Source organism: Sinohyriopsis cumingii, chromosome 17 (genome assembly GCF_028554795.1).
Source record: "Sinohyriopsis cumingii isolate HCF-2022 chromosome 17, ASM2855479v2, whole genome shotgun sequence".
Classification (NCBI taxonomy): domain Eukaryota; kingdom Metazoa; phylum Mollusca; class Bivalvia; order Unionida; family Unionidae; genus Sinohyriopsis; species Sinohyriopsis cumingii.
The window spans coordinates 60,487,567-60,504,483 of NC_142977.1; the positions used below are offsets into that span (position 1 = coordinate 60,487,567).

General features: G+C 35.4%; 1 protein-coding gene across 1 annotated transcript; it reads left to right on the forward strand.

Moving 5' to 3' along the window:
• Window positions 1-512: 512 nt before the first annotated feature.
• On the forward strand, window positions 513-16,236 carry LOC149779053 (dopamine beta-hydroxylase-like). The gene is made up of 9 exons (XM_089939622.1): window positions 513-609; window positions 2,607-2,808; window positions 3,236-3,368; window positions 4,010-4,108; window positions 9,814-9,996; window positions 12,464-12,627; window positions 13,052-13,295; window positions 13,820-13,916; window positions 14,501-16,236. The coding sequence occupies exons 1-9, from the start codon at window positions 605-607 to the stop codon at window positions 15,132-15,134; spliced, it is 1,761 nt and encodes a 586-aa protein (XP_089795748.1). The 5' UTR covers window positions 513-604; the 3' UTR covers window positions 15,135-16,236.
• Window positions 16,237-16,917: the final 681 nt, after the last annotated feature.

The window sequence follows — 16,917 nt, forward strand, 5'->3', positions numbered from 1 at the left end:
TCGCTTGGTGCTCAGCATTAAAAGGTTAGTGTTAGGACTGGTCGGCCTCGTGTCAGGATAATGTGACTGGGTGGGACATCATGCTACATGTCTGCGGCATGATGTCCCAGTACTAGACATCACTATAAACTGCCACATTGCAGACATCGTAGCGATATGACTGAAAAATTGTTAAAGCTACTTTAAAAATCCAAAACACATCACATCTCATTTTGACAATACTTTTTATTATGAGCCAAAGGCTATAATTACAGAATAAAATACATATGCCATATTCTCCCAGACTACTGGTTTGGGGCCATTAAGTGTATTGTAGGTTCCACAATGTATTCAACCTGCGTCATACCCTTATATGTGTAAATATTTATTGAATAAACATCATCGGGGGGGGGGGGGGGGGAGTGGCGAGAACATTAGTTACCTAGAATAAGAGAATATATGAGAGAGTCGAAAATGACGCATAGACATGGTGAAGGTTGCTCAAACCCAGTGTGGTCATGTGATCAAACGGTATTTTGAAATAGGAATCGTATTGCTTGACTTGCCATGTATAAAAGACTAGGGGAAAGCTTATGTCTTAGATCAGTACGTAGAGGGAATTAATATGAGGTGAGTTCAATATACATAAATATCTATATAACTGTGTAACCATATTTTTAATTGGAAGATATTTCGAGTACCATACAGATCTTTTAGTAATCTCCTTGAATAATTTTACTTACAAATAATATTTCTAATGATAATAGTTATTAGTGGCTGGAAAGAAATCCAGAAAGTTTACCGTAAAGAATGTTCGTTGCATAAATTTCCTTTAGTTTTTAAATACCATATAACACGACCGTGCCCGGCTTTAAATACAATTTTACACGAACATGCTAACTTTAAATACCATAATACATGACCATGCCAGGCCTTAAATACCATAATGCACCAACATGCCAGGCTTTAAACATCATATTATATGACCATGCCGAGCTGTAGTCTTTATATACCATATTACATGACCATGCCCAAAAACTGCTAACTAATTATTTGAATGCATTTCTCATTGAATAAATGTGCACGTCTTGAACTGAACAATTACGGATGTACAAAATTAACACAATTGACAATTCCGTTATCCGTCAGATGTTTGTTGTGTTTCGGCAAGTTATGTCAGTCAACAGTTATGAAAATGTTAACGTATAAATTGTAACCTAATCATGTCTAAAGAAAATAAAATTTTAACCAAAAATAAAACTTCTAGTTTTCTTTCGCTTTTTAATGACATAAAAATACATTTGTATGAAATGCACTGGATAATGTAAAGTGTCTTAGTCGGACTAAGTAGATATGATAGGCATAGTTATATTTGTGGCATTGAATCAACAGAAAGATTCTTTAATATATAAGCATTGAAAACAAAACATAACGTCACCAAATGTATGCAAGTTAAATTCAATCAATCACATCGTAATAACAATGGTTGTAACATTCTAATGCAGCTGCGAAATTTAACGAGATATTACATCATTCGCATTCAACTGCAAATAAAATGAGCTTTCATATTGTTCTGATGCAACTGCGAAATTCAAATAGATGTTACATCATTATTCTACAACTGCAAATGAAATGAACTGTCATATTGGTCAAAGGTTTCAAACGTTAAACACTTTAACATACTTTACTTCATTTGACGTCGTAACATAAAGGTTATACAAATATATTGGTGTGTGTGTGTGTGTGTGTGTGTGTGTGTGTGTGTGTCTAGACCAATAAAATAACTCATATACATTATATGCAAGGCAGCCCTTAATGATTTGGTGACTCGATCACGAATAAAAATAACAAATAACAATTCATCAAGTGGGATTCCTATACAATGAGATTTCAACGTGTTTACTGGTAGCAGTGTTATTTGTTTTGTTTTTCCTGTTGTTTGTTTGTGTGGAGGAGGTTGTTTTTTTTGTACGTTTGTTGCTACTGTTTGTGTACCGATTTCATTTTGTTTAACGAAATGAAAATGAAAATACATCATCATAAAATGCAAAAAAGTATATATAGCTTTATAAACAGGCTTGTCTGCCAGATTGGATATAAATAAAATATGCCGTACTATTTAGGTCACAAGTAACTAATTATTTTTATGAGTAACGGGACCAGCTTTTGTGTGTTCGTTTTTTAAAATAACATATTTGAAGATGAAAACGATCATTGGAGAAGAAAAAAATATTGAAATTCTTTTTATAGAAGAAGAGTAGGTATGGGTACTTTGCATACAGTACACAACCTAACACCATTTTTATTTTGTTGCTGTCGCCAATCTACTTGATGAAAAAGGGGAGATCTTTCCGAGTCGGATTTTTAAACTGGGCATGTAAAAGTATATATTTCTCATAAACAAACCTCGCGCTATATTATTTAAATCCTTTTAAAAGTTTCCTCTTGGCTAGATTGCTCGAAGGATGCAAGCATTGTTTGTCCGTCATACCAAGAAAGTATAGTTATTTCGCCAGAAAACATAATTACGGTCGATGGGAACTAAATTAGTTGTATATGTTGTTTGAAGATTAAAATGATTCAATTCGTAGAGTTTAACATGAAATAAATGTATTTTTTGCAAACAGGTACGCTATTATTTTGGCATGCGTGATCCAACTGCTAGAAGGAGCATGGGGATACCAGATGTTTCAGAGTAGTATTCCAAATGGAGAAATAATTCCTCATCCCTGTAAAGCGAATTATATCTGGCGCGGAGTGGGGCACAAAAATGCGTTGGGAGGAGGCGAGAGAAACCCATTTGGTCTTGCTTTCTATACAGCAGGAAAGGTATATAACATACATACGAAATATTTTTTAAGTCTTTGTATTATTTTAAAGCTAAGATGTATATTCCTAGACACATTTAACATCATTGTTCTTTCAACAGCACTTCAATGTATATTTTATCGCAATATTATAGATGCCGAATAAAACGGGATACATATCTGAGATAGCTTGTACAATTATCCCCGCTACATCATAAACACCATAGCGAGTTAAATACAGTTTTGGAAGCAACAATACACGAATCATCAATTTAACAAAAACAACGCTAGACAAATAAAAAGAGTACATGACAATTTTCAGATGAGAAATATCACCTTTTAAAGCATATATGAATGTTAATAAGAAGAACACTTAATTACGAAATTTTACACGAAATTAATCTGCATATCGGTAACCACTCTAACATTTGATGGTTGCTTCCTTACAGCAATGGACAAAGGCTCTTTGTCAGCTGGACTCGGACGGAGACGGTAAAACAAACGGAGAAGAACTGGGAGATCCAAACTGTGTGTGGAGTCCAGGCCATAGTCCCTTAAAATCAGTAGGACTAACTCATCCAGGTTATTATTATTATTATTATTATTATTAGTAGTAGTAGTAGTAGTAGTAGTAGTAGTATCGTTAGAGAGGATGAATATTGCAATAGCTGCAAACATGAAAGAATTGTTAAAACTATTCCATATTTTAGTTGTCAGCATTTACAAAGGTTGGCGCCACAGACACCTACGCACCATTAGGAATCAGTTTTATGTATCATGCACTTAAAACTATATAAAATGAGTTTGTGTGTGTGTGTCTGTGTGTGTGTGTGTATGTATGTGTGTGTGCTTCGAATGCCTATAACAGTGTTTCTGTAGCATCTTTTCTTGACTATAAATGGGATTATGAGTGTAGACTAGGATACGGGTGCCATAAGCCGCGTACCCGGGTTCGAATCTCGGCAAAATGCAAATTACATACTAATATTTTTTCTCTATATCTTAAAATTGACTCCATATTATTCAGCGTCCGCTTGTAGGATTCAGGTACATCACTTTTCACTCTCGAACCAGTCATGCGACCCTTTTCCTTCGACCATGTCTTTGGGATGTTTTATTGACCTTTACGGTGCACATGCGATAGGTTTTTCACTCCTGCTTGTGAGGGATTACCAGATCCTGACCTATTTTTTTATATTTCTTTTAATTTATTTTTGTCACAGGTGTTTGTGAGCCAATGAACAGTTTGCAGTGTGCAGGAAAGAACGGCTGGGTTGATTGCCACGTGGACGAATTCAAATGTGACGCAATCAGCAGTAATGGTAAGATGAAACGGACATGTTATGTTACACAGTTCTAGCAATTTTTGGTGGTTCAAGTGTCGAAATTAGTAAGATTCATCAAGCTCATAATTCAGTATGTGTTTTATTTTATATATTTCATGGCCAAGAAAAGTTACTTTATTTCTTGCAGTGGTTAAATAGCAGTATTGTGTTGTGACGTTAAGGTACTATTGCAAAATATGACTAATTAATGTAATTAATGTATTTCTACAAGCATGTCATGTATGCTAATCTGCTAATTATATACTAGTTCTAATACAGATTGCGTTTTACTGTATTGCTGAACATCGGGAAATAGTCATGACCAATTATTACTACAACAAACTGACAGATTGCCAATTAGTAATCGAATAATTTGCACCCATTATGTTTTGCAGTTGCAGGGCAATTTTGCACGTAACAGGATGTATCAGTTTCTCCCCTTCAGACAAAACATTCTTGCTTATAGAATACAAATTAATAAGTTGGTAAATTGACCAAATTGATTAATCAGAATTGTATTATTTCAATGAATCGCTACAAGCTGTTAATAGTACAAACGGATGCATACTTTTTGTTGGGGTGAAGGCGGTTCGTTGCATTTGGTTATTCTTGGTTTTTATGGTCACAAAATCATCCAAGTATTCACAATCAACATTTAGCTTTATTTAGTAAGATCAGATCACACATCTCGTCTGTTGAATCCATACTGGTAGTAAACGTAGAGCAGTGTCATTAATAATTTTCGTTGACGTTGCTGCTTTGTGAATAATTTCCATCAATATCATCTGCTATTTTGTCTAAATTTTATTAAGTTATTCACCCTCAGATCTAATGATTAGATGTGGAAACGTTAATTATAAATGTATGTTCTATATCCTTCATACGCAACATCAAGTAAAATATTAGAACATATCATTCTATAGGCGGTTTCCTGAGAGACCAACCGACTCGTATCCCATGGATCTTGAACCGACGGTTGTGTTTGCTCTTGGTTACCATGATGCTCCCGCTTGAATTCAGTATAATTCACATAAAGCACTTGAAGCTCTAAATCGGTGCTACAAGCTGGGACGACATAATAGCGTGGGTTTGAAAGACTCAGGATCGTGTGATATGGATTACAATGTCCCTATCAATATCTTTTCTAGGTCACTATTTGTCATTCACGTTACCTGTACTTCGCATAATGTCGACACGCACATGACTAGTTTATAGTCTCTATTTAGAGACGAATAAATCAATTAACAGGTGCGTAGTGTTGAACTATTCCATCTAAATATTTGGATAGTAATGGGAATATTACATATACACGAATCAGGTCATGAAATGGATTTTTATTTTACGAATTCATGTTGTGTTCCAAAACCTGTATTTGACCAGACGCAGTATGTGTCGGGTCGAATACAAGTTTTTTCAACACAACACGATCTCGTTTAATAAAGTTAAATAGTATACACCTCTCTGTGTAATCACCTGTTATTATACACCACTACTTTTCCAATATGTCTGAATTTGTTTTGTTAAAAATGATGGATACTATGCAATGTAATGAAATTTCGCAAATGCTAACTTGGCAATTTTCTTTGGTGAAGACACATGAACTAAGTAAGATTACTGAACAGTTTGAAAAACTATCTGTAGACAAAACATTATCTAGAAAATTTTTATAAAAAATTGTTTAGGTAGAAAGTTGCATTTAACGTAGAATACATCCCTATAAGCTTCTGATTTTTAATTCTGGGAATAAACAAATTTCTATCAATAGTAAGAATCATACCGAATGTGCAACTTGACAAGATCATCCTGGAAAAGGAGTACTTGCACGATGTAGTGATCTGCTTTGTTTTGAAATATTCAGGAATGTGAGTTTGTGTATTCTCTGTCATCTCGATAGTTTGGACGGTGGCGAGAAATGCGCCCAGTCCATCATTCATACCACATTCGCTTTCTCTTCTCTTACTAACAGTTGTCACCAGCGTGATTACGGAATAGCTTCCAGAAACCAATATTTCAGACATCTGGGTTTCTTAGATACATATCTGTATTGATTTGTTGCTGGTATATTTCTGAGATATGTCTATTGCATATATCACGTGTGCAAGCTGAGCCATATCCTAGCTTCGTGATAGTTATCTTCTGTCCTGAAGGGTTACTCGTTCTTCCTCAAAGACCATTTTCTGGTGCTATTTTAACTCATCATTTCTCATAATAAAGGTATCCCTTGGGGTGCAAGTTTGAACCAAAAGCGATGGATGTTGCTTTTATTGGTCATAGACTGAATATCTAAATGTAGAAAAGAGAGTTGAGACTACAAATTACTAAAGGTCTTTTTTCCGTGTGAAAGGAACGTTCTATTTACTATGCACCTTTTTACTCTATGGCGGTGCATACATGTGGCATTATATGGCCTTCTTTCCCTGGGTTCTTTTCATTATTATCCTTCTATAAAAAGTATATTTTGCAACCACATCGTCCTCGGTTATTAACGTCCACATCTTAGCTTTCATGGCTCATCCCTGCCCCTTAACCCCCAGGTGTTGATTCTCCACCACGTTGTATGTGGTAAGCATCTGGAACTTTCTTCCCCATAACTATTTTCTCTCAGAGAAACTGAACACCAAATTAAAGACATAGTTTACATAACCAAATAATAATAATAATAATAATAATAATAATAATAATAATAATAATTATTATTATTATTATTATTATCATTATTCTTTTAATGTATTTACTGATTTACTTACGCATTGTTGTCTAAAAGCTTTTAGAAAGATTAAAATTTATAGAACATGCTGACATTTTATATATTGTTTTTCTACTTTGATAAAAATCATCTTTAGTTATGTGCTGTATTTATTTTTTATAAACAGAAATATTCAGATATATATTCTATTAAAAATTTGAACCGCGTGTTTAAGCTAAATCAATTAATATAGTAATATAGTGGTAAATTCAAACACTAGAGAGCTCCGCATGCACTTCTAACAAACATCAGCATGGGACTATCTTCAAATGCTTGATCTCTTCGTCGTTGTGTATTGAAGGATTGGGAACTGGTGGGGTGGGGGTGGGTAAGGCGTTCAAATCTTTCCACCTGGTTTTCAAGTCTTGAGTTAAGTTAGAAAGCCAGCCATACCTTCCCGTGGGTCAATGAGTTTTTGCCGGTGTCTTTCTGGGTTCTTCCTTCACCAGTCATTTACTGGCTGCAGCACATAGCCTATGATGCACTGACAAATGGCGTTTAACACACCTAATTATCTATTCCGTTTCAACGCCCTCCTCTTTGCACACAAAATATTAGCAGCTGTGCATTTTTATCGGCATATTTGTTCTATTGATGCAGATAAAACTATGACTAAGAAGTCATTCCGAATACAAACGAGACAGCCGACCTTTCGATGTCATTTCTGAGTTTATTTTATCGGGCTTGCTCAGTATAACTGTCTCTTCGTTTTCCTGATTGAGGAGAAAGAACACAGTAGTAATTTCAGTTTTTAATTGACAATGTTTCATCTATTCACTATTTCAATATATTACAATCGCTAGCTCTTTCCTTCAGCGTGTTTGCTGGCACATGGCTCGACTCCAAACTTCGTATCGCTTGGTCATAGCATTGTTACCCATTTCTTCTCAACGGTAGCAAAGAATGATTTTTAAAGGGAAGTAACTTTTACATATAAACTTCTTACTACGACAAAATTAACTTCCCTTATATATGGCTGGACCGTGTCATAGGCAAACTGGACTGTCATCTAGAGCGCCAAGATATAATAGAAGCCAAATTAGTCAGAAGTGATTTGTGTATGCATGTGTGTTGAGGGGGGTTGGCAGCCAAAGTTATACTTCATCTAAGGAGTCATATTACGTCACTGATGATTTCGTTTACACAGAAAAAAGATATAGAATATATTGTCATAAATTAGCTTTTAATTAAAAGTTAAATTATTTATTAGTATTTATAAAGACAATGCAGTATATACTTTATTTATCTTAAATTCTATCCAGTTGAATCGAAAGTTGTAAATATTGCATTTTCTCCCTGTCGCATAACCAACCACGGCACTTTTATTTAGAGAAGCATAATTAAATTGCATAACTGATACATCTGTTTGACAGAGCAGCATTTCATTTCAATATAATCTTAGAATCTAGTAAATATCCTAAACATATAAAATGTATATGGTGTGAAGTTTTTGTTTCATTTTATTGTTGCCGAATAGCCAATAATATCCATAACTTTTTATGTTTGTTGTTTAACAATTTAAAAGAAACTAATGACGAACACAGCAAATGTTTGTGGACTTAATGGTAATGCTAAAATAGAAAAGTCATTCCGTCAATAAAATTATTTTGATCTTATTTTGCTCGGAACATGTTTAATTACTCGGCGTTAAGCCGTGACGTTTAATAATACAACTTCCACAGCGCAATTGGTTTATTTTCGCATATTGATCCATATCAGAAATCTAACAACTTCTATAGACCGCTTCGATGGCCTAAGTGGTTAGAACGTCCACCTCGGATGCAGAAGGTCTTAGCAAAGACTTATAAAGTGGTACTAACACCGGCCTCGCAAAGCATGAAGAAGTTAGTGTTCGGAATGGTCGGCCTATTGCCATGATAGTGTAGCTGGATAGGACATGATGCCACATGTCTGCAGCATGATGTCCCAGTGCAAGGCATCACTATAAACTGCCACGTTGCAGACATCGTGGCAATATGATTAAACTTGTTGAAGCTACTTTAAAAATCCAGACACGCACACACACCTTCAATACATTATGAATTTTCATCCTAATTTCCTCCTCCTGAAAACCGTGACTGATATATGACCTAGTTTCCTCCTCTCCTGAAAACCGTGACTGATATATGACCTAGTTTCCTTCTTTCCTGAAAACCGTGACCGATATATGACCTAGTTTCCTCCTCTCCTGAAAACCTTGACTGATATATGACCTAGTTTCCTCCTCACCTGTAAACTGACGATAGAAGTCACCACGCTAGTGCATTGGAATGCTTAGAAATATCACCATTTTAAAACTGTTTGGACAAACAATATTGTATTGGGTTGAGGGCCTTGCTGGAGTCAAGGTCCACTACACTCGCTTATCGCAAATATAGTTAGCAGATTTGAAACCGTGAGTTTTGTAACATAGCTGTTCATGTCTGTGCCGCATATAAAAACTGCTGTGCCGCATATAAAAACTGCTTATAGCAGAGCGTATTTGTAACGATCTGTTGTATTGCAAAGATCATTCTTTGTCAAATAGCATTGCATCTGTAATTAATATTAATTAATATGGAAGAAATATTAAATGGCTCAGTTCTTGGGAAAAAAACACCAAAATTTTATTTAAGTGAAATTAATCCGTTATGCGGTTTTTTAAAAGAGCCTGTGGCAGCTCGTGACATTACAGTAATGAAGAAGTGTCATATATGTTTTCCACACGAGTGTAACTATTATCATGATAAATGAGCAATAGTCTGATACTGAGTTTATCACACAGCGTTGAGTACTTAATATTACTCGACGACCTTTTATTGCATTAGTAGGTGATATGCCCCAATAGTGACATAAATATTGTATGACGCACATAATGTATAAAATCCACTGAGTGCTGAAGCTTAATAAATTACCCACATGTATAACTGTATATCGATGCAACCTTTCTTTATAGTTCATATTCGATTCCTTTCAGAAACGAGGAACCTGACTGTCCGTTTCCCAGCAACTGCAGTTCCGCCCAAAGAGACGACCTACAAATGCATGCTTTTTGACCTTCCTCAAGATGTTGACTACCACCTGGTTGCTACTAAAGTTATCCTTGACAACGTGAATATGATGCATCACATTATTGTGTATGGATGTAAAGAAGCGGGGGGTGAGTAAATATTGTTCACGCCATTTATTGAATCATCATGTTTAGAATTATCGTTAGATTGAGAAATGATTAAGCAAAGACATTCCAGAGAATAAGTCAGATACATGCATGCATACTGAAGTGGTTTGCTACTGATGGTGTGGTATTATGAGGTTGTACCTTCTTACAATATGTCCGCTTTATTTGGCTATCGTTATCTTGAGGGTGATCGACCTCGGTATTGTTGCCTTTCACTCTTTCCCTTTTCCTACTCCCTACTGTCTCGCCTCCTTTCGGCCCTCAAACTTTGTGTGGGTAGTTGGATACGTAAGTAGATACTTCAGTAGATACATCCATGGATACGTCCGTGTAGTTGTTTCTCCTTACAAAATGAGCAGAGAGAACCTAAATATTCTGTCAGTTGTTCTACTGGTAATAGATCATTGCTCCCCTCTCGTTATGTCAGATATCATTCTATCGGAATTCAAACAAACCAAGGGCTGTCTGGTCAAACAAAACATGGCAGACCATAAATAAACCTAGTTTCACAAGATTAATGTACTTCCTAATGGCTATTTCATTAATGATTACCATGAATATTACACTAGATATAACGGTTCCGTTCTCGTTCAATTACACAAATGAATGAATGAAATTCATTACATAGTAAACTACGTTATTTTCAGAAAATATACACGTTTAGGTCTTTATCATACGTGAAATCATCTATGATCGGTGAATTCAAACAGATTCTCCTAACCCATACCAACTTAAGTAATGTATGAACTTATTAGATTCCTATAACAATCAAGACGACTAATTCAAACAATTCGTCAAACTTATATAAATAATAGCATTGTACAAGTTCAGATAGATTAACTGAAACAGTTACACTCATTTCCAGAGAATTGATCCACGGATTTAAACAAATAAAAGTTATGCAAATATAAACAATTATATTCAAGCAAATCAGTATATTGGTATCAACGAACTACATGCAATTGACGCATATATTTTGTGCTTTCAAGCTTTGTTCACTTCTACTACCATAATGTGTCCGTTGACGTTCCAGATATCCGGTCCCTTTGACCAATGTTTAACGAGAGAATTTCTTCCAAATTTAGTCTCGATGTCCCTTATATATTCACCTTTGTAGGACAATTGCAGACCGGTTAAATTTCGTTCGATGAGGGCAACTTAATCCCAAGGATTTTTCGTGTGGGAACCACGCCCTTTATTTAGCGTAACCAATCAGGATTAAACATACTTACCGCCTTTTGTAATAAGGCGCCAAAACTGCAGTTAGCATGACTTGTATATTTCCAAAACAACAGATCTGGAAACAGCCAAATCTGACAGTTCCGATATTAAACCGAAGGTACTCTTCCCTTTTCAAGTTGTCTAAAGGCTAAGTAAACTAAGGCTTAATTAAGAATCACCTACTCTCCCGACACAGACATTATAAATCATTGTAGTATAGCGATTTAACAAGCACCTGTCCCCATAAGTCTAATTAATTGTTACCTAGCCTCAAGTTAATTCGCTTTTCATAGATCGACTGAAATTTGCATCCTTACACATACATACATACATACATACATACATACATACATACATGCATGCATGCATGCATGCATGCATACGTACGTACGTATAGATAGACAGACAGACATACTTGAAGACAGACAGACAATTAGCACCTGCTTATTTCTTCACCTGTACTTAAACACTGAATCTATAGATTGACGCCTTATATCACTACAATTTATTGTCAATGATAAATATCAATATGCAGTACAAGATATCACTTGTTGGACCTAAATCTCTCAAGCATCTGCAAATATGATTTTCAATTACTTCAAGGTTATTAAATGAATTTTTGTTTTTCATTATGCTGTATTATTAAATCAAATTTAGATAACAACATATGCACAACCTAGCATAAAGCAAGTTTGATGGATGTATATTTTCTGGCTGACGTCGCAAGACGTTAATGAGATCCAAAGTAGTATGTCCTGCGCGCGTTCTCTATGCCTTTATCCAACTGTCTGCCTATCTGTATGTCTGCGTGGTATTGTGTCTGAACTGAAATAAATATTTATTGACAATGTCATTAAATTCAAAGTAACCATAAAAATCTTCGAGATTTTCAAAGGCGAAAAAGTCAAAGAAAATAAACTATCATGAAAGCATCGGACACATACTCATCTTCATTCGACCTTTTCCATTATAAAGAGAACATGTGCAAACACACCCGAAAGGTAATGGCAACTAAATGCTCTTTCGCGCCACAGTTTCCAAACAGACATTGGTTTAGGTTTTGCATATTGTGTAGGACATATGCGAATTATTTATAAAAATAGCTCATGCCATCTGGGCATTCAGCCACATTGACATTTCAATGGCTAACCTCGTCTAATATTTTCTGATACAGTGCGCATACAAATCATCAGATCAAATTCGTTTAACGTATCGTTTCTTATGGCAGAGTCTAAAATTCCGTTGAATCAGCCATATGACTGCGCCATGTCTCCAGGTGGAGGATGTTCGGATATCATCGGACTCTGGGCTGTGGGGGTGTCCGGAGAGTGTCATCATGAAAGTAGTGGGTTCCGAATCGGTGTCAATGGCTACAAAAGAGCTGCTTTTGAGGTAGGTCATGATAAGAAGTACAATATGGATCATTCTAGGTTCAACCTATAGTACATCTGGGTGTGAGGAGAGGGGGGCAATTACGTTGAAGTTACATATGAATATATACCTGAAAGAAGATTGATCGAAACTAATAGCGCTGTGACATTTTGCATTCTTTCACAAACATATAAGTAGCATATATCTGTCTATTCTGAATCTTGTTATTTATGAACTTCCCAATAACACAATTAAAAAGAACCAGTAAATCAGACACATGCATGCGGCTAATATTTAAAATTAAATCCGCATATGTCCTTTCTCTGATAACATTTATATTTTTATGTATTTTTGCAAGTATTTATGTCTTTGTTTACACAAAATAGTTTTATATTATGCAAGGACTCTAAAGCTTTTCGATAATAAAGTGTCGTCTTTGCTTCAGTTTCACTGGAACAATCCTGCTCTGATTAACGGAACTACTGATAGTTCCGGCATGACATTTTACTATACCCCGAAGCTCCGCCCATATGACGCAGGCGTTCTTATGTTTGGTCAGACGTACTTGTACATCCCTCCTGGCGAGACAGCTGTCACAGCTATAGGTACATGCCCTGAAAGGTGCACAAGGCAAATGATGACCAACAACATAAACATAATTACTGCTGTCAACCACATGCATTATCTAGGTATGTTGAAAATAAGACCTACCGCTATTTCACTGGTGTGGTTCGATTATCGTGGTATGACTGATTTTCCCACTTGTAAATTGAGTAAAGTGTCCAATATTGTTATCGTTTTTGATAAATTAGGGTTATATTCTTTGACTTTGATTACAATAATTCAACAGGTGTAAGTATATATTCGTTTACGATTTTGTGTTTGTAATTGGTACCTGCTTATGACGTGCACGTTTTAAAATCTATCCTTACATTTCAAAGTGCAAGATAAATTACTCTACTTGTTGCACAGTGCATTGTCATATTTGTTTCTATCATCATCCGTCCTTTCCTCTCTCTCTCTCTCTCTCTCTCTCTCTCTCTCTCTCTCTCTCTCCTGCATTATACTGGTAAAAGGGATTTACTGGGAATCTTAAACGTCATTTTGGCAGCTATGACATGTAGTAGAGATTTTATTTGTAACTGGAGTAGAAAAGATTATCTCACTTTCACAATATTTCGCTCATTGTAAAAAGCCATCTTCTTAACTACAGGAACACAACAGCGAATTGAGCTGTACAGGAATGGAAGTAAAGTACAAGATGTTACATTCGACGAAAAGTACAGCTACGATAGTCCAGTGATTTATCGGTACGTTGCCCGGGAAGACACTGTAGAAACAAAATCTCAGAACATTATAGATCAATTTTTGATAAATATTACGTAAATTATTGCATAGCAAAAGCAATAGGTCCTTACCTGTATATAACATCCATTTATTTAAAATGCGGCAATCAAAATGCTACATTATTTTTATGATCGAAAAGAACTATATACATTTAGCCTTTAGTATGACATATAAATATCCACATGATTTGTACGTTTTAGAATCATGTAACGGTGAATAAGAGGAATAAACAAATTTGGCCTCAATATATGCAGAGAATAACTCCTCCGGACGTCTGTTTAAAGTTAATTATTAAAAATTACATCAAAACAACTTAACATTTGAACACCATAAGTAAAATCTACTATCGACACTCAAGATTTGATTAGAACACTTTATTACAAAATGTTTAATTTCTTTGAGAAACACTACATTATTTTAAATCATTGTAATAATTGTCATCAAAGGTACCCAGTTGAAAGTACACGTTTAGACAATTGACGAAAATATTTAAACCTGACTAAGCATTTCAGTTTGCGTCACATGTTCAAACCTTATCTCGTCACAGGTATGACAGTCCAATCGAAGTCAGACCTGGTGATGAACTGAAGACGACCTGCGTTTTTAAGTCAACATCGCGATACAAGACAACCTCTTTCGGCGAGGACACTTCGAAAGAAATGTGTTTTGGCTTCCTTACATACTACCCAAAGGACAATTTTCCTTACCATGACTGTAACCAGTGGAATAGTATTTCCGTCTGCGACTGGGAAAAAGACGTGATTCAGGGATGCCGGCACAAAGACATCTCCAATATGTCCCTTCCTGAGACATCAGCCATATACAAATCTGTTATGGAGAATTGTGCCTCGCTTGGAAAATGCCAGAAGGAATGTTTGGCAGCTGTTAAGGAGATTAGAAAGCATCCATGCTTCCAAGGAGATATGGACAAACTTCTGCGCCTAAAAGGTCTCCGTTCAGAAGAGCCTAACTCTAAAAGCATGATCCTGGAATTTTATGCTGCTCTGGATTCATGCAACGTTGAGCTAGCCTTAGAAGCGGCCGATGCGAATAATCTGCAAAAGAACTGCCCGGTAGTACAAGACGGAAAAGGCGTTTTCGTTTTTTCAGGAGCTGGACCTGTTTGGCAAGTCCAACCTTTGCTGCTGCTTGTCTCGTTGGTAGTCTGGAGCATATTCTAAATAATTATGACACACTAGGCCTGTGACATCTGGTCTTGCATTTGCTTTAGCTTTCCAGAGATTTTTGTACATTTTTACTGAAAAGTTTTCATGCCGTTCGGGTTAACAAAATTCTTATTAATGTTCAATTAAGATTTGAGAGAGTTTCTATAAACATGACCTTCATTCGAATCAATAGTATTTAGCCAAATCAATCAAATATTTAACACGAAAAACGCATTTCTTTTTTATTCTGGTCTCAGAATATGTACATGACAAATATACTTTACATCGAAAAAATCTTTTATTTCCAATTTCCCAAACGATGCAATCATGTTAAAACGATTCTAGTTTAGCAAGATTTTTAATTAGAAAAATGTACTGAATTATAATATTAGATCATGCAACATATAAACATCTGGCAAAATTACCGAATGAAGTTCCCAGTGATGTATATCCGATGAGAGGCGGATTCTTTAAACTTTTTTCTATACAGTATATGTATAACAAGCGTGTAACTTACCTATACATAGCTTTATTGAGAGGTAATTTGAATTTAGTCAAACAATAAATCAATTAAACCTAAAAGATTACGTAACAATCCAAATATGGCTACATACAATATTTATAACTTGTTATTTGTTTTTCTTAGTTCAAACTCTAATGAAAATTGTATGTTAAATCAAGTTGCTTGAAGTAGTGGATTATGGTTTTGTACCTTATTTTAGGTACATATTTTCAAATATGGGCGATTTTAACTGAACATATCGTATCCATCATTGTGATACACAGAAATACGAAAACGCAGCCGTCTGTGTTACAGTTTTCATTAAACTGCTGTTTCTCATACGCATATTTAGACTAGTAAGCCATGATATTCGACAGGGTAAAGGTTGTGATGTGACGTAATCAGTTGATTTATAAATAACTTTGGTGTACTTATATGTTTACTATATGTATATCTGCATCGTATATTTCTGTCTGCGATATACTTCCATTATATATTTTCTAGGAAACAGTTTACGTTATTTGAAAAACCAAATGTGTCATAATGTTAGCATGTATGTAAAAGAACAATATTGATTTCATATTACTTTACCTGAATAAATATTACTTGCAATGATTTAGTTTTTTGTTATAGTGCTGATGGCAATAGAAAATGAAAAATTGCAATGGATAATGTATTATTAAAATAAAAACGGCACCACATCAATACATTAAGTCTTATAATTTTATGTTAGAGTCCATGTGAACATTTCAAACGTAAATATGATATATAATGTAGTAACTATGGAGTATGCGCATTTGGTTATAGCGCCCCGTTTTTAGGAATTCTTAGATTTGTGTGATTATTTGTGTCATTATTAGAATTCGGCGCAACGGAAATATCCTTAGCCAGAAATAATTAGCCAATTACTAGGAGCAAACGTCACGGAGTGAATTGTTAGTGAGTTTGCACGATGCCATGGTTCACTAGTAGTGAATTCAGGCCAAAACTGAATGAATATCCCTGTCTTACCATAGTTCCTATAAAAATCTGCTGGTGTACATTGGTGGTGTGACTGCAGTGGCAGTATTTACGGTAGGAAACCGGTAAATTACACAAAGGAATAAATAAGAAGGGACTCGGCAGATACCGCTTATGTTGTCATGGGATCAATAGTGGTGCGGTTAGATTAGCAAAATGTATCTGAAAAGCATACAGTGACTGGCCTAAGGTGGCGGAGTGAAAATAGTTCCCAGTGTTAGGGGACACTCGTATATTTTCTAAGGCGTGAACAGCTTGGTGGTACGGAAACCTGAT